This window comes from Erythrolamprus reginae, chromosome 10 (genome assembly GCF_031021105.1).
Source record: "Erythrolamprus reginae isolate rEryReg1 chromosome 10, rEryReg1.hap1, whole genome shotgun sequence".
In the NCBI taxonomy this organism is placed as follows: domain Eukaryota; kingdom Metazoa; phylum Chordata; class Lepidosauria; order Squamata; family Dipsadidae; genus Erythrolamprus; species Erythrolamprus reginae.
In genome coordinates, this window is record NC_091959.1 from 49264246 (window position 1) to 49282659 (window position 18414).

General features: G+C 54.3%; 1 protein-coding gene across 5 annotated transcripts in view; it reads right to left on the bottom strand.

Moving 5' to 3' along the window:
- Positions 1–18414, bottom strand: part of HECTD4 (HECT domain E3 ubiquitin protein ligase 4) — an 89232-nt gene that overhangs the window by 6903 nt on the left and 63915 nt on the right. For 4 of the 5 annotated variants that reach the window (XM_070763311.1, XM_070763314.1, XM_070763312.1 and 1 more), the window contains exons 57-71: positions 18208–18413; positions 17598–17728; positions 17280–17485; positions 15526–15705; positions 12682–13991; positions 12124–12331; positions 5099–5322; positions 4849–5000; positions 4587–4693; positions 3688–3811; positions 3393–3583; positions 2528–2674; positions 1082–1201; positions 807–962; positions 145–248 (exon numbers count right to left, since the gene is read on the bottom strand). In XM_070763311.1, coding sequence (XP_070619412.1) covers positions 145–248; positions 807–962; positions 1082–1201; positions 2528–2674; positions 3393–3583; positions 3688–3811; positions 4587–4693; positions 4849–5000; positions 5099–5322; positions 12124–12331; positions 12682–13991; positions 15526–15705; positions 17280–17485; positions 17598–17728; positions 18208–18413 — 3566 coding nt within the window. The remainder of the gene's footprint in view (positions 1–144; positions 249–806; positions 963–1081; positions 1202–2527; positions 2675–3392; positions 3584–3687; positions 3812–4586; positions 4694–4848; positions 5001–5098; positions 5323–12123; positions 12332–12681; positions 13992–15525; positions 15706–17279; positions 17486–17597; positions 17729–18207; position 18414) is intronic. The other variant, XM_070763310.1, reaches the window with a different exon arrangement.

The following is an 18414-nucleotide window of genomic DNA, read 5'->3' on the forward strand; positions in this document are numbered from 1 at the left end:
ATTACGGTTAGTTGGCAAGACCATCTTGGCCTGATGCTGTGGGAAACCTCTCAACGCTCCGAGGGGGCTACGGCTGAAGAGTCCCCGCTGAGGGCAACTGGCTGCAGCTCCACAACCAACTATGCCCCCCTCCTCCCCGCGTACCTTGTTCTTGTTGACCGATGAGCTTGGACACAGCAAAAGGAGAGACAGCAACGTGCTCTGGAGCTCCTTACAGACCTGCCAAAGAAAGTGACGGAAAGATCCACCTGGAAGACACATGGATGACACTGGTCACAAAACGTTTCTTTGAACCAGATTTTTAAAAATCCAATGGTCAAGAAGATAAATCTAGATTCTAGAAGCAATAAGACCTCCCTTCTTGGAATCCCCAATGGTCAATCACCAACCAATCAACCAACCATCCCACTGACTGGCCAGCTAGCCAACTGACCAACCAACCAACCGATTGACCATCTGACCGACCAACCAACCAACCAGCCAACTGATTGACCATCTGACCAACCTACCAACCATCCAAACAATTGACCATCTGACCGACCAACCAACTGACCATCTGATGACCAACCAACCAACTGATTGACCCTCTGACCAACCAACCAACCGATTGACCATCTGACCAACCAACCAACCAACCAACCAACCAGAGCCTCAGCCTTCTGAACTGGGGGGTACAATGAGACCCTTTCGTACATGGAGAAAGAGAAAGAACCGGACCCTTATTCGGAGAGAGGCAAGCGGGGTCCACACCCCGGCTGAAAGGCTCAGGCCGCTCCTCCCAAGCCCCCTCCCAGCTGGCCGCTCACTTGTGCCGTGGACCTCCTCGCCCGTGAAGCGGATGTTAAAGGCGTAAGTGGGGTCTCCTCCGCTGGCCAGCTTCACACAGAGCTGTGACGATGGGACGCAGGCGAGTTGCCGGGCAGCCTGGCAGAAGTAGGAATTCTCGGCAGAGCGGATCTCTCCTGCGGGGGACGAGTGGACAGAGAAGGCCGGCTGAGACCGGCTGCGGAGTTCCCATGATCCCACCCGGCTCAGGAGGGACAGAGAAGAAAGGGGGGGGGGCTTCCCCTGAAGTGCCTACCTCCCACTATTTCAAGGGGGTCCAAGGTGATCTCTGGGGCCGCGTGGTCAGCTGTTCTCTGCACGGTGGCATTGAGCACGCGGTTCAAGACCGTCACTTTCGTGTCGTAAAAAATCAGCCCTGAAGGAACAGAGCCAAACAATCCTTCCGTATGGGACAACGCCCCCCGATCCGGAACACACGAGCCAAATTCCCCCCACCCCCCCAAGGATCCATTCCCTTTGCACGATTGACATTATTTATTTCTACTCCTTGGATTCTGCGGTGGGGGGCTTTAGATCAGGGGCAGGCCAAGTTGGCTCTTTCATGGCATCTGGACTTCAACTCCCAGAATTCCTGAGCCAATCAGGCTAAGCTCAGGAATTCTGGGAGTTGAAGTCCACAAGTCATAGAAGAGCCAACCTTTGCCTACCCCTAGACTAGAAGACCTCCAAGGTCCCTTCCAGCCCTAGGATTCTATGATCTTGGGCAGGAGGTTGGACTAGAGATATTGGTAGGCCAAGTTGGCTCTTTCATGGCATGTGGACTTCAACTCCCAGAATTCCTGAGCTTAGCCTGATTGGCTCAGGGATTCTGGGAGTTGAAGTCCACAGGTCCTAGAGGAGCCAACCTTTGCCCACCCCTGGATTAGACAATCCGGAGAGGAGGGAAAGCGAAGGGAAGCTGCTTATTTTCATTGCCTTTCCTTGACCCATGTTGCCTTTTTTTTTGCAATATGAATTTTGGCTCCCTTCATAAAATGGAATACAGTGGTCCCCCGATCATTGTGAGGGTTCCGTTCCAGGACCCCCCGCAATGAGCGGGTTTTCGCGAAGTAGCGCTGCGGAAGTAAAAACACCATCTGCGCATGCGCAGATGGTGTTTTTACTTCCCAGCAGCGAGGAGCCAAAGATTGGGGTTTCCCCGCCGCCCACGCCCACGTTCGCCTTTGACTTCGGGACTCAGTTGGTAAACCGCACGGCTGTTTTAAAACGTCGCCGCCGGCATGTCCCGAAGCCAAACGAACCTGGGTGGCCGGGCGAGCAGCGAGCGAACGGCGGGTGGCCGGGCGAAGGGTGGGCGAGCGGCGAAGGGCGGGCGAGCCGGGCGAAGGGCGGGCGAGCGGCGAACGGGGGAAGACCCAGGGAAGCCGCCCAGCAGCTGATCTGCCCGGCGCCATCTACGCATGCGTGCCCATAGAAAAAAAGGGCGCGCATGCGCAGATGGTGTTTTTACTTCCGGGTTCAAAAATCGCCATATAGCCGTTTCGCAATCATCGGGAGCGCAATACCCGGGGGATCACTGTATTTGCATTCACAATCCAAAGGTTCATCTCTTATCTAAAATTATCCAAACTTAAATTAAACTAATCCAGTCCTTCTCCTGTCCAATATTATAAATCTGGCCTTGGGACACATGTGGTCTCCACCGGCCTTAGCCTCCCCCTGCATCCGCCCAAGCGCTGACCTTTGGCCTCCTGCAGGAGGGCGGCGATGCTGTTGGGGTAGACCTTGGTCTGCCGGAGCTCCACCAGCGGAAGGAAGAAGGTCTCAAGGGTGGTGTTGAGGGACTGCAGCAAGGCGAAGCGCAGGCGGAGGCTTTCGATGGGGATGTCTGCGACGGAGCACAAGGGGTCAAGAGTGGCCAAAAAAGGGAGGGGGGGTGAGAGAGGAAGAGGAGGAGGAAACAGAGAAGATTGAAGGCAGAAGACCTTCTGGTCCATCTAGTCTGCCCTGATACTATTTCCTGTATTTTATCTCAGGATAGATCTATGTTTATCCCAAGCATGTTTCAATTCAGTTCCTGTGGATTGACCAACCAGGTCTGCTGGAATTTTGTTCCAAGCATCTACTCTTTTTTTAGTGAAATAATATTTTCTCCTGTGGCTTCTGATCTTTCCCCCAACTAACCTCCCATTGGGGCCCCTTGTCCTTGTGTTTCCTATTAAAAACACTCCCCTCCTGAACCTTATTTAACCCTCTAACATATTTAAATGCTTCGATCATGTCCCCCTTTGTCCCTTCTGTCCTCCAGACTAGACAGACTAGAAAGACCATGAAGTCTTTCCTGATACGTTTTATGCTTGAGACCTTCCACCCTTTTTGTAGCCTGTCTTTGGACCCGTTCAATTTTATCCATCTCTTTTTGTAGGCGAGGTCTCCAGAACTGGACACAGTATTATTCCAAATGTGGTCTCACCAGCGCTCTATACAGCGGGATCACAATCTCCCTCTTCTTGCTTGTGATCCCTCTAGCTATGCAGCCAAGCCTTCTACTCGCTTTCCCTCCCGCCAGACCGCGCGGTTCACCCAAGAGGGAGTTCTGCACGTACTCAAGAGGCAGGAGACCTGGGGGTCAGCGGCATCGGCAGAGTCCAGGTACACTTCGTGGGGGTGCAGCCGTGCGGGGGTGATGGCCAGGTGGCGGCAGAGCCGGTTGATGTACCGGACCAGGGCCACGTCCGTCTCCAGGGACCACTTGCGGCAGGATTTCTGGGCGTGCCTGGCGTCGAGGCAGGCGCACCTGGGAGGAATAGGAGGAGGAGGAGGAAGGGGGGGGCTCAGAGGAGGAAGACCACCCCCGTGACGCAGCTGCAGGTGTCTCCGAGAGCTCTGTGTTCCCCCTACCTCTCAAAGTGGAGGTCGTAACCGCAGGACAGAATGGCTCGCCACACGCTCCGGATGTCCTGCTTTGCTCGGTCAATGACAAACCTGTGGAATCCCTCCAGGGTCAAATACTTCTCTTCGGGAGCTGAAATGGTGTTTGCCAAATGAAATAGACACGTCAGCACCGACAAATCCAGGGGACGCTGTTCGCCCCCAGCCCCAGTTGGCTTTCTCCACTGACACTGACACTGGGAACAGGCGGTCCAAGGTGGACGGAGCTCCATTTGTTTTGCCATTAGGTCCCTGGGGGCGTTCGGGACAGCTTCAGGACCGGCCCTCAAAGCCACCAAATGGGCCATCTGGCTGCCAGATGTGGAACCCCCTTCTGGGCCCTGTCTGGGCCAACCCAAAGCCCCCAGCGTTCTGCCCAACCTCAAGAGAGCACAAGGATTGAGCTAGAAACATAGCAGAAAAAGACCTCATGGTCCATCTAGTCTGCCCTTCTACTATTTCCTGTATTTTATCTTAGGATGGATCTATGTTTATCCCAGGCATGTTTACATTCAGTGACTGTGGATTGACCAACCACGTCTGCTGGAAGTTTGTTCCAAGGATCTACTACTCTTTCAGTAAAATAATATTTCCTCACGTTGCTTCTGATCGTCCCCCCCAACTAAGCTCCGATTGTGTCCCCTTGTTCTTGTGTTCACTTTCCTATTAAAAACACTTCCCTCCTGAACCTTATTTAACCCTTTAATATATTTAAATGTTTCGATCATGTCCCCCCTTTTCCTTCTGTCCTCCAGACTATACAGATGGAGTCCATTAAGTCTTTCCTGATACGTTTTATGCTTGAGACCTTCCACCCTTTTTGAAGCCCGTCTTTGGACCCGTTCAGTTTGACCCATATCAATAGCTACCCTCCTGCTTCTTGGTGGGGGACTTGTCGGGGTCTTTCTCCTCAGGTTTGCCCTTCTCTGGAGACCGGGCCTTCACCGTTGGCTTCTTCTCGCTCAGTGCTGTCCTGCTAAAAGAGGAAGAAGTAGCAGCGTCAACGGTCAACACACCACAAGGTTTGGGGTAACAAAACTTCCAGGCGGTCGGTTGGAGGGCAGGAGGGAGCTGGCTTCCTGGGATCACCCCGTTCTCTCCTGGGGGGCTCCAGGAATCCAAAACTCTCACCTGACGCTGTTCAGCACAGCCTTCTCCTTGGCCGGAGGCTTGCTGACCGGCCGCTTGGTGCTGACCACCTTCACGGGGTGCTGCTCTTTGCCTCCCTTGTTGTACTTGCTCTTGTCGAACTTTGGCTTGGGCACTCCGTATTTCCTGAGAATCTTGGAGGGAGAAAGAAGGGGAGGGGGGCGTTTTAGGCAGGGGGAGTTTTGCCCGCCAGAGTCAGGGAGGGCAGGGCCTCCTGGCGAGGGGCCCCCACCTGGGTCAGCTGATCCTCCAGGGCCTTCTTTGGGGGCCGGACGTGGGTGAAGAAGGTGTGCAGGAGGTTGCCGGGCGCCTGGGCGTTGATCTGCTCTTTGCTCAGGTAGATCTCCATCACCTTGGGGGCCTTGGCCGGCAGCAGGCTCAGCATTTGCTCCGAGTGGAGGCAGCTCTTAAAGATGTCGGTCAGCACTTCACGAGCCCCCGGCACCAGCTTGTCCCCTGTGGCAAGGAAGACCCAAAGCTCTGCAGAAAGCACGTCCCGCTCTCTTAGCGTTGTGTTAAATCCACACAAACAGTTGTGTCATAAATCCAACAGATTGAGGGTTAGAAACCTAGAAGATTGACAGCAGAAAAAGACCTCCTGGTCCATCTCGTCTGCCCTTATGCTGTTTCCTGTATTTTATCTTAGGATGGATCTATGTTTATCCCAGGCATGTTTAGATTCAGTTACTGTGGATTTATCTACCACGTCTGCTGGAAGTTTGTTCCAAGGATCTACTACTCTTTCAGTAAAATAATATTTTCTCACGTTGCTTCTGATCTTTCCCCCAACTCACCTCAGATTGTGTCCCCTTGTTCTTGTGTTCACTTTCCTATTAAAAACACTTCCCTCCTGGACCTTATTTAACCCTTTAACATATTTAAATGTTTCGATCGTGTCCCCCCTTCTCCAATGCACTTGCAAGGAGAGTCCAGGATGGGTAATTCTTCAGTCTGATTGGTCGGGACTGAGTTTAATTTAAATAATAGGCAGGTACCGCCCCCCTTAGCCCTCCAATCTAAAAACTCAGTTGCAGTATAGGGACTCTGAGTTTGTTTCTCTTCAATAAATTTATATTTATTGTTTATTGTTTAATTATATGTATTAATTTAATTTAATTTAATATTTTTTCTCTTCTTTTCTTATCTTGCAGGTGCAGTTGGGGGAAAAAATTTTTTCCTCAAGCAGCCCTGGATTCAAACCTCCAGTGGGTTTATCCAGGGGTCTGCAGCTCCTCCTTTCCCAACCCCACGAGCTGGGTTGGCTGACTTGTTCCTGGAGTGAGCACCCAGGGAGACTACCTCCGAGGTAGACCCTGGAGGAGAGGAAGGGGTTGACGCCTCGGGAGGGTCCGTCCCGCCCGTGGCGAATAAACCCGAGGACCAGGAGAGGAAGGTCCTCAGTGAAGAGGGGAGCGCGTCTCGCGCCCCCCCCCTTACCATCGGCCGGAGGAAGTCAAAAGGTGAAGCGCTGAAAGGCTCGAAATGCCTTTATATACGGCAGGGACTGGCGGCGAGGAAAAGCCTCGGCGGTCGCCGTTTTCTTACAGCGCTGGAGGAAGGGCGGGGAAGCCAGGGGAGGCTTCCCGCCCGTTCCCTTGGCAACAGCCGGCGGCCATTTCTAAGAAGCCCGAAATCGAGCGGGCAGGCCAGTTGCTGTTTGAGGGCATCATTGGTTGCCAGGGCAACGGCCCGGCGGCCATGTTTTTTTGAGCCCGACGCACAGCAGCGTCTCCCTCAGCAAGGCTGTTTTCGCGCCAAGTGTCCCCTCTGCCGAGAGACACGCAGGCGCACAACACCAACCAGCAGTTACTGCCTTGGACGCCATTACTGCTAGCGGTTAGGAGCAACGATCCGGTTGTGGACTCTATCTTTAACAACCTTCGATTGCTGTTCAGTTACTTGCGTGTGCAGAAGCAGACGATCCTTGCTGACTCAACCTTTTCGTGAGTTATGGCTGACCAATCTATTCAGGCTGGGGAGGAAGCCAGTGCTACCAGGCCCCCTACCCCCAAGGAAAGGCCCCAGAAACAAAAATCTTCGCAAGGGGCTGCGCTCAGGGAGGCTGAGAAGAGGATTAAAGCGCTGGAGAAACAGTTAGAATCCTCTCAGAGGTCTGGAGGCACGCTTGCGCCTGCTCAGCCCCCCATTTCCATCCCTCAGCCAGCCTCCCCCTTATTTGCACCAGGGGTAGTAGGCTCGGCCTCAGTGAGGGACTGGTCACCGGAAAGACACTTCCAATCCTCAACCTCTTCCAGACCGGATGTCTTTACATTTGGAAGACAAGCAGCGTGGCCTAGCACAACTACTGCTCCACAGCCAATACCCCCTCAGGGTGGCCAGACTACAGCAGCCACATTCACCCCTACGGCTGCTGGATTGCGCACGGCGCAGGATGCCTGGCAAACCATGCCTCAAGCCCTGCAAGACCTAATTGTCAGCGCCTACACACAGGGGCAGGCTAGCGTGGCTCAGCAGCAGCAGGTACCGGCCGGCCCTGCTCCGTCGAGATTCAGAGACCCCTGGACGGCTCCAGCCTCTCAATCCATCCTGGAGTCAGGGGAGGAGGATGATTTTTCCAGAGAAGGCTTCAGCGAAGATGAGGATGAGTTATCCGGCGATGAACAGCCACCTGAGCAACCCGCCTTACCAGGCCTGTTCAAGGCCTCACTCTTCCGGGTTCTCCTGAACAAAGCCAGGATCACCATTGACCAGGCTGGTGAGGGAGGTCAAGGGGCTGCTTCTGCTCTGGATCAGCCTACGAGTGGTCTCTTTGTATTTCCAAAACAGGAGACCATTAATGTTCCGTCCTCCCATCTTTTTCTAGAGACTGTACAACGTCCATGGGAGAACCCAGCGACGGGTCAGGGCCCGTCTAACCTGGACAGACGTTTCTACACCTTTGACCAGCACATGGAGGACCTCCTGGAGCTGCCGATAGTAGACAAGCCGGTGACCAGCCTAGTCTCAAATGCCCTAGTCCCTTCAGAATCCCAGGAGGGACTAAAAGCGGAAGACAAAAGGGCGGACAATGTTGTTCGCAGGGCTCACCAGATGTCAGCTTGGGCCGTAAGAGCCGCCTCGGCGGCATCATTCTTTAATAGAGCTACGCTCCTCTGGATAAAAGACATTCAGTCCAGAGTCGATCCGCAGGATGCGAGACTACGCCAAGACTTAAACAAACTGTTGGCGGCCACCGAATTTTCGGCGGACGCAACAGTCAATGCCGCCAAGTTCTCATCAAGGGCAATGGCCGCGTCGGTCGCCTCCCGCAGACTCATCTGGCTAAGGAATTGGCAAGCCGACGTGAAGTCAAAATGGGCCCTAGCTTCTTCACCGTTTAAGGGCAAGAAGCTCTTCGGAGACATCTTGGACGATGTGCTAGTGGAGGATAGGGATAAGAAGAAGATTATGCCCAACTCCAGTAAAAAGCAGGGACGGCGTTTTACACCCTACCAACGGCGGCAGTCCTTTCGGAATGATTCCACCTCGACCAGCAACCAGGGGTCGAGGTCCTACTTTCAGGGATCCTTTGGTCAGGGTTCCTTTCGCACGGACAGGAACCCACAATTTGATCGCTCCAGGTCCTACCAGGGCCGCCGCCCCTTTAGAGGTTCCGGCAGGGGGTTCAGGAAGACCAAGTGACTTTCTTCTGGACATCCCTTTAGGCGGCAGACTAACCCATTTCTCCGACGTCTGGACCAACACCTCATCAGATCCATGGGCGACTTCCACAGTTTCACAAGGCCTACAGATCGAATTTCTTTGCCCTCCACCTTGTCGCTACCTGCCTTGTCGTGCTCCCTTGGAAATGTCCAAGAAGAGGCTCCTATATCAGGAGGTATCTCACCTGCTGGAGATAGGTGCCATCGAGGAGGTCCCTATACCTCAGCGGGGTTTGGGATTCTACTCAGCGATCTTCTTGGTACCAAAATCGTCAGGAGGGGCACGCCTCATTCTGAACCTGCGGAGACTGAACCTCTATGTAAAGTACAGGAGGTTCAGAATGCATTCTCTGCGTTCCATCCTGGCAGCCATCAGGCAGGGGGACTACATGACGTCCATAGACCTACAAGAGGCCTACCTACACGTCCCCATCCTTCCGTCTCACCGACAATATCTGCGCTTCAGCCTGGATGGAGCCCATTTTCAATACAGGGCCATGCCCTTCGGGCTTTCATCGGCCCCAAGATCCTTCACGAAGCTGCTGGACGTTCTCACGGCAGGCCTCAGGCAGCGGTCGGTGCGCCTAATGGCCTATCTGGACGACATCGTGATTCTGTCCAGATCAAGAGACCTTGCGCTTCAGGACCTGCATCTCACGATCCAGACACTTCAGGACCACGGCTTTTCGATCAACTTCGAAAAAAGCCACTTGACTCCCACAACACGGCTGGCCCACCTGGGTACCAGTATAGACTCCAGGAAGGGCCTTGTTTTCCTGTCCCAAGAGAGGCAGTCCACAATCAGAGAGCTCGTCCGGGGCTTGGCGCCACAGCAATTCCCCAGACTCTCGTCTCTGTCCAAGCTTCTAGGTACACTGGTGTCCTGTATCGACATCATTCCATGGGCCAGGTACCACCTACGTCCTCTCCAGTGGTTCCTCCTACCATACCAGAGGAGGAAGATCAGCCATTCCCACCTTCAGGTGCACCTCGACCCGGCAGTTCGACGGTCCTTATGGTGGTGGATTTCCCCAGCTCTAACAAAGGGGTCACTCTTCCTAGACAAGCATTTTCTGACGATGACGACAGACGCCAGCCTGACGGGATGGGGAGCCCATCTTTCCTCGAATCTAGCCCAGGGCCTTTGGGACCCATCCGACCTGAGAGAAGTCAACATCAACTTCTTGGAGTTGAAGGCAGTTTCCCTGGCTCTCCTCAGCTTCGCGGACCTGGTAACGGGCCAACATGTCCTGGTTCGGACCGACAATGTCTCCACCCGGTCTCACATCAACAGACAAGGGGGGACTCGGTCTCGACGACTGATGAGGGAGTCAGAGTCCCTGTTCAGATGGGCAGAGGCAAATCTGGCTTCCCTGTCAGCGGAGCACATCTCAGGCGTAGAGAATGTGTGCGCGGACTGGCTGAGCCGGGAGACATTGGATCCAGGGGAGTGGCAGCTGGATCCCGCAATTTTTCAGGTCATCACTCGAAAGTTTGGGAGGCCAATCCTGGACCTGTTTGCTACCCGAAGCAACTCCCAACTCCCACGTTTCTTCTCCCGCTTCCCGACCCCGGGGGCGGAGGGGGTGGACGCTCTTCGGATACTGTGGCCACCAGGACTTCTATATGCATTTCCCCCGATCTCCATCATTCCCAGGGTCATGCGAAAGATTCTGGAGCAACGAGCGGAGGTACTGTTGCTGGCTCCATACTGGCCGCGTCGCCTTTGGTTTGCGGACTTGATGCAACTGTCAGTGTCACCCCCCTGGAGGATTCCAGATCAACTGATTTCCCTCTCCCAGGGCTCGATTTCCCATCCAGAGCCACAGTGGTGGCAGCTGACCGTATGGAGATTGAGTGGCAACATCTAAGACAACATCTCTTACCAGAGGCAGTTATTGATACAATCCAGGCTGCTCGCAGACCTTCGACAAGAAGAATATACCAGGCTACCTGGGTTTCCTTCTCCAGGTTCTGTGAGGAGCGGGAGGTAGATCCACAAAAGGCCTCCCCTCCCCTGGTCCTAAGTTTTCTTCAGGCGGGCCTTGAAAAAGGTCTCGCTCCAAACACCTTACGCCGTCATGTGGCCGCTTTATCCACCATCATAGGAGGGGGCAACTCCCGCCCTCTGACCAGACACCCCTGGATCAGGGACTTCTTGAAAGGGGCCGCTAACATCAGACCACCACCGATCCATCGGTTCCCTTCTTGGGATTTATCCTTGGTGCTACACGCCTTAACGGGACCTCCATTCGAACCCTTTCGCCACATACCTCTCAGAATGTTAACCCTCAAGACGGCCCTTTTGGTCGCAATCACATCCGCCAGGAGGGTTTCTGAGATTGCAGCGTTCTCAATCAGGGAGGATCTCTGTACTTTTCACACGGACAGGGTGGTCTTAAGACTTGACCCAGCCTTTCTACCAAAGATCAACTCTGCTTTCCACAGGGCACAGGAGGTAGTCCTCCCAGACTTCTGTACCCACGGGACTCACCCTTCGGAGCTTAGGTGGCATAAGCTCGATGTGAGACGAGCTCTGAAAATTTACATTCGCAGGACTCAAGGATTCAGAGTTTCGGAGGCTTTATTCGTGTCCTTTGCAACCAGAACGTTGGGCACTAAAGTCTCCCCTAGGACAATCAGCCGCTGGCTGTGTGATTGCATTAGAGAGGCTTACCGAACTAAAGGATCCCCTGTGCCTCAGGGACTCACGGGACATTCCACTCGTAGTACGGCCACTTCAGCAGCCTGGAGCACCCAGGCTTCACTAGAGGACATTTGCAGGGCGGCCACTTGGGCGGCGCCGTCCTCATTTATCAGACACTATCGAATTGACTCTTTCGCTTCCGCGGAAGCAGCGTTTGGGAGGAGGGTACTACAGCGGGTGTGTTCCTTCTCAGAGCCCCCGGTCCGACCTTCTCCCTCCCTTGGTTAATATCTTGGGTATATCCCATCCTGGACTCTCCTTGCAAGTGCATTGGAGAAGGACCGTTGAAACTTACCTGAACGGTCTTCTCGATGCACTGCAAGGAGAGTCCAGACCCACCCAAAATTGGGACCAGGGACTCTTTCTGACAAAGGTGTGCCTTTGGGAGTTGTTTTTTCTAGTTACCTTGAATGTTGAATAAATTTGTGTTAGCTATACTGCTCCTTCGTTTCCTTTAGACTGGAGGGCTAAGGGGGGGCGGTACCTGCCTATTATTTAAATTAAACTCAGTCCCGACCAATCAGACTGAAGAATTACCCATCCTGGACTCTCCTTGCAGTGCATCGAGAAGACCGTTCAGGTAAGTTTCAACGGTCCTTTTCCTTCTGTCCTCCAGACTCTACAGATGGAGTCCATGAAGTCTTTCCTGATACGTTTTAGGCTCAAGACCTTCCACCATTCTTGTAGCCCGTCTTTGGACCTGTTCAATTTGATCCATATTGAGCTCTCCTTTATGGAACCAGCTGTTGGGGCTGGAGAACTCCAGGGTCACCGATTCTAACAAACCCACCAGATCTTCCACTTGCTCCAAATACATAATGCAGAGAGCGCACGAGGCACCTGTTACGCGTGGGACAAACACACCCAGAGAGAGAGACACAGACACACCTTTGATGGTCTTGTCGCCGAAGTAGTCTTCCAGTGCGGGGCTCCCCTGGGTATCGAACAAGCTCTGGTTCACGGTCGAGACGGTCAAAATCTCCTCCGAGGACATTTCCATCAGCTCGTCCTCTCCGTCCAGAGTCGACAAGCCAATCAGGTCGCTGCTGTTGAACAAACTGGCCCGGATCTTCTCGATCTTGGCCCGGGATCTGATCTGCGTTAAAGAAAACCAAGGCGGGGAGGGGGTGATTTGGAAGCCAGGCCGGGCAGAGCAGGACAAGCAGGGGACTCTGGCCCTTCTGTCTGAAATGGCTGAGTTCCTTCCTCCCCTCCCTCCCTCCCTCCCCCTCCTTCTTCCCTTCCTTCCTTCCTCCCTCCTTCCATTTTCTCTCCTGCTGTCTCTCCCTCCCTTTTCCTTCCTTCTTTCCTTCCGTCCACCCTCCCTTCCCTCCATCGCTCTCCCTGCAATGCAGTGGCCTCAGAGCTGCTGAAATTTTCCACCCTCCGCTCGCTGCCCAGTTCTTTCCCGCCCGGGGTGCCTCCCCCTCCCCCGAGGGCCCTCACCTCCACCACCGCGAAGCCCTTGATGGGCCTGGAGGGGACGGTCTGGCTGTCGAGGGAGGTGACGGTGTAGAGGGAGCCCACGTCAGAGGCCGAGGCCGTCTCCCCGTTGTCCAGCTGCTCCCCGAGGCTGCCCAGGCTGCCCAGGCTGCCCGTGCTGCAGAGCGAGAGGTCCAGGCTCTCCTGGCTGGAGACCCCGTGAGGCTCCAGCAGGCCCGGTGGGACCACGGCCCCCTCCAGCCCGCCTTGGCACTGGTCCACCGAGATGTCGCTGACCGTCCGGGAGATGCCCTGCGAGCTGCAGAGAGAGGCCTGGCTGGTGGAGGCCGAGGCGCTGACGCTTGGGGCCGGCGTGACGCTGCTGGAGCTGCTGACGTCCAGGCTGTCCGCGCTGCTGGACACGGCCGGCTTCTCCGGCTCGGCCCGGCCCTCCCCGCCCTCCGCCTTCTCCTTGGCCTTCTTGGGCTCCTCCTCCTGTGCCGGGATGTAGATCTCCTCCCGGAAGACGCCGCCGTGGGCGTTGCAGGCCTTACGGATGGCGCTGCGCACCGTCCCTTCCTCCAGGTGGGTGGGGATCCCCGAGATGACCAGCAAGCGGCTGTGGGCCGTGGCCCCCACCAGGGCCTGGCAGGCGTCGGCCACCGCGTCGTTGGTCACTCCCAGGCCCTGGGGGTCCTTCCGCGTGAGGTGCCGGAGGATGATGAGCAGGGTGAGGGCCCGGTGGAACCAGAGCATGTCCTCGGGCTTGCTGCCCCCCATGCTGAGCAGGGCCGCCTCGGTGTCGGCCCCGCGGGAGGAGGAGGAGCGCTTCCCCGAGGGCGGGGCCTTCTCCCGCTTCATCTTCACCTTCTTCCGCTTGGAGAGGAGGCTGGGGCTCTGCGGGGTCTGCCCCGGGGAGGACGAAGAGGAGGAGGAGGAGTCGCTGAGGTTGGGGCCGCTGGGGGTGGAGATGACGTTGGCGGTGATGCCCATGTTGACCGGCAGGGTCACTTCGGCCACCGCCAGGCAGGCCTCCATCAGCGCGTGGAAGTAGGTGGAGAAGCGCCCCTGGTCGGCGCCCCCCACGCCGGCCCCCCCGCAGGCGTTCCCGGCCACCCAGCTCTGGGTCTCCTCGTCGTAGAGCTTGTGCAGCTCGGACTGCAGGGCCATCAGCATGGCCAGGCAGGGGTTGAGCTGCAGGGCGATGGAGGAGGCCAGGCCGGCCGGGCTCTTGCGCTGCTCCAGGCCGTGGACTTTGCGCAGCAGTTCGGCCAGGAGGTGGAAGAGCAGCTCCTTCACGCAGGGGGCCAGGCTGGTGGTCCACAGGAAGTTCCCTGCAAGGGGGGGAAGGGGACCAGGTTTGTGGGGGTTAGAAAAAGGTTCAGCTGGAGGGAGCCGGACGGTCATTAGCCCCAAACTGAAACTCAAACACAACGGTTTCGAAGTGAACGAGACTCTATTGACAAGGACGTTTGTTGAACTGCACAAAACACAAACTAAACAATGTCTTTCAGTTGCCAAACTCCGGGCGTGAGGCCCAGTTGATAAGATAAAAGTCCCCAAACAGTTGTTATTATTATTATTATTATTATTTATTGGATTTGTATGCCCCCCCTCTCTGTAGACTTGGGATGGCTAACAACAATGATAAAAACAGCATGTAAATCCAATACTAAAATAACTAAAAAAAACCCATTAATATAAAAGCCAAACATACATACAGACATACCATGCATAGAATTGTAAAGGCCTAGGGGGAAAGAGGGTCTCAGTTCCCCCATGCCTGATGGCAGAGGTGGGTTTTAAGGAGCTTGCGAAAGGCGAGGTGGGTGGGGGCAATTCTAATCTCTGGGGGGAGTTGGTTCCAGAGGGCCGGGGCCGCCACAGAGAAGGCTCTTCCCCTGGGGCCCAGCAAACGACATTGTTTTGTTGACGGCACCGGAGAAGGCCCACTCTGTGGGACCTAACTGGTCACTGGGATTCGTGCGGCAGAAGGCGGTCCCGGCGATACCCTGGTCCGGTGCCATGAGCCAAAGTCTAGTTACAATATTGACTCCATAAATGTCCAGTACTGTATCAAAGTTTGTCAGGCAAAAACACTCTGCGCATGCTCTTCTCCTCTGGAGGCACGGACGTTGGGTTTTTGCAAAGAGCCCCTTCTAGCTCCTCCCCCTTACCTACTCTCTGGGAGTGCAGACTATGCACAGCTGTGCTCACTTCCTCCTCCTGAGCCTCCATAACTGCTCCTGCCTCCCCTGCATCCTTCTCACCCTTACATTCAGGACCGGGTCCCTTATCTCCTCTTTCTCCTCCTCAGACCCTGGCAAAGCCCCAGACTCCCCCTCCTCCTCCTCCTCCTCCGGCTCGCTGTCTGACTCTTCCGACAGCCACACAGGCCGACTGTGCCCAGTTCATCAGGCTCAAAGTCCGTGGCCAGAGGGCCCGGCTGCGAGCCAACCACAACATATATATGTCAAACTTTTCACCAGCATCAGCCTGATCTTCAGTAATGGGCCTTATGCTAGACTTCCATTGTGCTCTTAGCTGGAACCCAACCACGTTGAGGTCCAGCAACCGCCAGGTGTGGTGGCTGAGCACTTACATGTGGCTGTGGAAGGGGGCTGTGGTGGAGGCCACACCTGAAGGGCCTTCTGTGACTCTTTTATCACGCTGATTCCTTGGAGAGCAGCGGGTGGATCCCTCTGCCAATCTCTTTCCAGGCTGCAAATGGTCTCATTTTCTGTCCCAGATCAGCGCAATGGAATCGTTCCACTGCTGCCATTTTTCAAAGGGTACCATATGCCTCCAAAACAACGTTTCCCCACTCTCCCGGCTACGAAATGCCCCATAAACCAGCTTTGCTCTCACCTAGAGTTTCCACCACTTGCAGGAAAACCGAGGCGGGGATGGCGTCCGGCTCTTCCTCGGACCTTCCCTCGCTGTCCTCCTGCTTCCAGGTCAGCAGCTGCTCTGCAAAGGCCATGGCCAGGGGGAACTCGAGCGGGAGGGAGTGCAGGACCAGCAGGGCACCGGGAGGTGGAGACACGCCTTGAGTGGAGAACCCAAAAAGCAGAACGGCAGAACTTAGACTCTGGAGCGGTCTTTCTGCCTTATGTCATTTCCATAAGCCCAAATACCTGACACACACCAACAATAAAAACACCAGCCCCCAGCCTCTTTCCTCCGGCCCAAGAGGAGGCATCTCTCCATCCACAGGGGGGCTGGGAAATCCGAGCCCAAGAAACTAGTTGGTACCGTATTTTTCGGAGTATAAGAGGCACCTTTTTCCTCCCTAAAAGAAGCTGATAATTTGTGTCTTATACTTTTTTTCCCAGCCCTAACTATCTGCTAACGATCTTCCCAGCTCTTACCTTGCAGGCTCTTTCACTGTTACTCTCTGCAAAGAAGAATGTTTTCCAAGCCCTAAGTCTTTGCAGGGTTTTTTAAATTACTCTAACTTGCTCTGAGTAAGTTTCTTTCCAGCCGTAACCAGGTGCTAATGATGTTCCCAGCTCTTACCTGCTTGCAAGCTTTCATTATTACTCTCTGCAAAGAATGTTTTCCAAGCCCTAAGTCTTTCCAGGTTTTTTCCTTTGCTCTACTTGCTCCAAATATTTCTCTCCAGGAGCTAACAATGTTCCCAGCTCTTACTGGCTTGCAAGCTCTTTCATTGTTACTCTCATAGAAACATAGAAGTCTGACGACAGAAAAAGCCCTCATGGTCCATCTAGTCTGCCCTTAGACTATTTTCTGTATTTTATCTTAGGATGGATCTATGTTTATCCCAGGCATGTTTAAATTCAGTTCCTGTGGATTCTTCCTTCCTTCCTTCCTTCCTTCTCTTCCTTCTCTTTCTTTCCTTCCTTCTTTCCTTCCTCATTAAGATTGACAGCAGAAAAAGACCTCCTGGTCCATCTAGTCTGCCCTTATACTATTTTCTGTATTTTATCTTAGGATGGATCTATGTTTATCCCAGGCATGTTTAAATTCAGTTCCTGTGGATTCTTCCTTCCTTCCTTCCTTCCTTCCTTCCTTCTCTTCCTTCTCTTTCTTTCCTTCCTTCTTTCCTTCCTCATTAAGATTGACAGCAGAAAAAGACCTCCTGGTCCATCTAGTCTGCCCTTATACTATTTTCTGTATTTTATCTTAGGATGGATCTGTGTTTATCCCAGGCAGGTTTCAATTCAGTGACTGTGGATTGTTCCAAGCATCTACTCCTCTTTCAGTCAAATATTTTCTCATGTTGTTTTTGATCTTTCCCCCAACTAACTTCAGATTGTGCCCCCTGGTTCTTGTGTTCACTTTCCTATTAAAAACACTTCCCTCCTGGACCTCTCTCCGAATAAAGTTTTTTTAAAGCCCTTAACCAGGGGATAAAATAATGTGCTGAAGCTGACCAGACTAAGGATGCTACTCAGATAAATACCTGGTAACCAGGTTCTTTTCCCTATTTTCCTCCCCAAAAACTAAGGTGCGTCTTATACTCCGAAAAATACAGTATCTGAGCTCCAGCTGCACTCAAAGAACGCGCTCCTGACACCAGGCTCGGCTCTAATGGATCAGAACCAGAATCCCTGGCCAGCTTCTGGCCGTTATTCTCAAGTTCCGGCTTCCCACCATACCCAGTTTGATGTGGACCTTGTCCGTGGAGATGACAACAGAAGGATACTGGTTGGTGGTGGGGGGCGGGGTCAGGCCCGTGTTGGTGGGGGAAGCGTCCCGAGGGTAGCACACGGCCTCGATGAGGTTCAGCTGCCCGTTCTTCTTGACCTTGTGGCCCAGGCCGTAGAGCAGGACCCGGGCCCAGGGGGCCTTGTAGAGGGAGGAGCTGGGAAAGACAAGGACGGGGTGAGCCAGCCGGGCCCTGTCCCAGTTGAAGAGGGTCCGTTGGGGAAGAGGAGCCCCCCAGTCCCTCCTCACCCTCCGCAAGGGTCACTTACTCTTTACGGAAGCCGGACTGGCTCTCCTTGCAGGACACCATGACAAAGGCAGCCCCGGGGAAATGGACGTCCATGTTGACTTTGGATTCCAAGATGGGGAGCTCCTCGGAGGGGAACTGCTCGGGGGCGCTCTGGAACCGGACAGCAAAGCAAGCTCAGCAAAACGATGACGCCCCAACACAGAGGGTCCAGGGGGAAAAGCATTTTGAAGTCCCCTGACATTTCCCCCACATTTCCCTGCTGTCACTTGGGATCTCGTTAAGGCCGCGGTCATAGATGACGTCACACCAAACGGCTCAGCCGTGGAGAAATATCGGTAGCTGAGGAAGCAAGTTCTTGCCACCGTTATGCCCATTTTTGCTGGACTCTGCCAGGCAGCGCGATCCGTTTTTTAAACATGATTTTTCCCTGACTTTTAAACATTTTAATACGGTTTGTTTTATTTATTTATTCTATTTTTTTCACGGATTCCCTGATATTTCCCGAACCGCCAATTTCCCTGTTTTCCAGGTGGACACCCTGGCCCCCAATAGCCCCCCCCCAGATGAGAGAGGACGCGTGGGAAGCCTTGCAGGCTGGGCATCGCCCTGTGGTCTCCCTTCCAACTTGCCTGCAGGAAGAAGCAGACCTGCTTGGTCAGGTCGAGCAAGCTCTCCTCCCCCTGGTGCAGGGTGCGAGCGATGGCGATGGTCAGCCACTCCTGCACCGTCTGGGCATTGCCCTGGTAGAAGAGCTCGGTGGCCGAGCAGCTCTGGCACTGGATGGAGTGCTGGAGGGACTGGGCCAGAAGGATGGACGAGGAGCCGATGGTGCCATC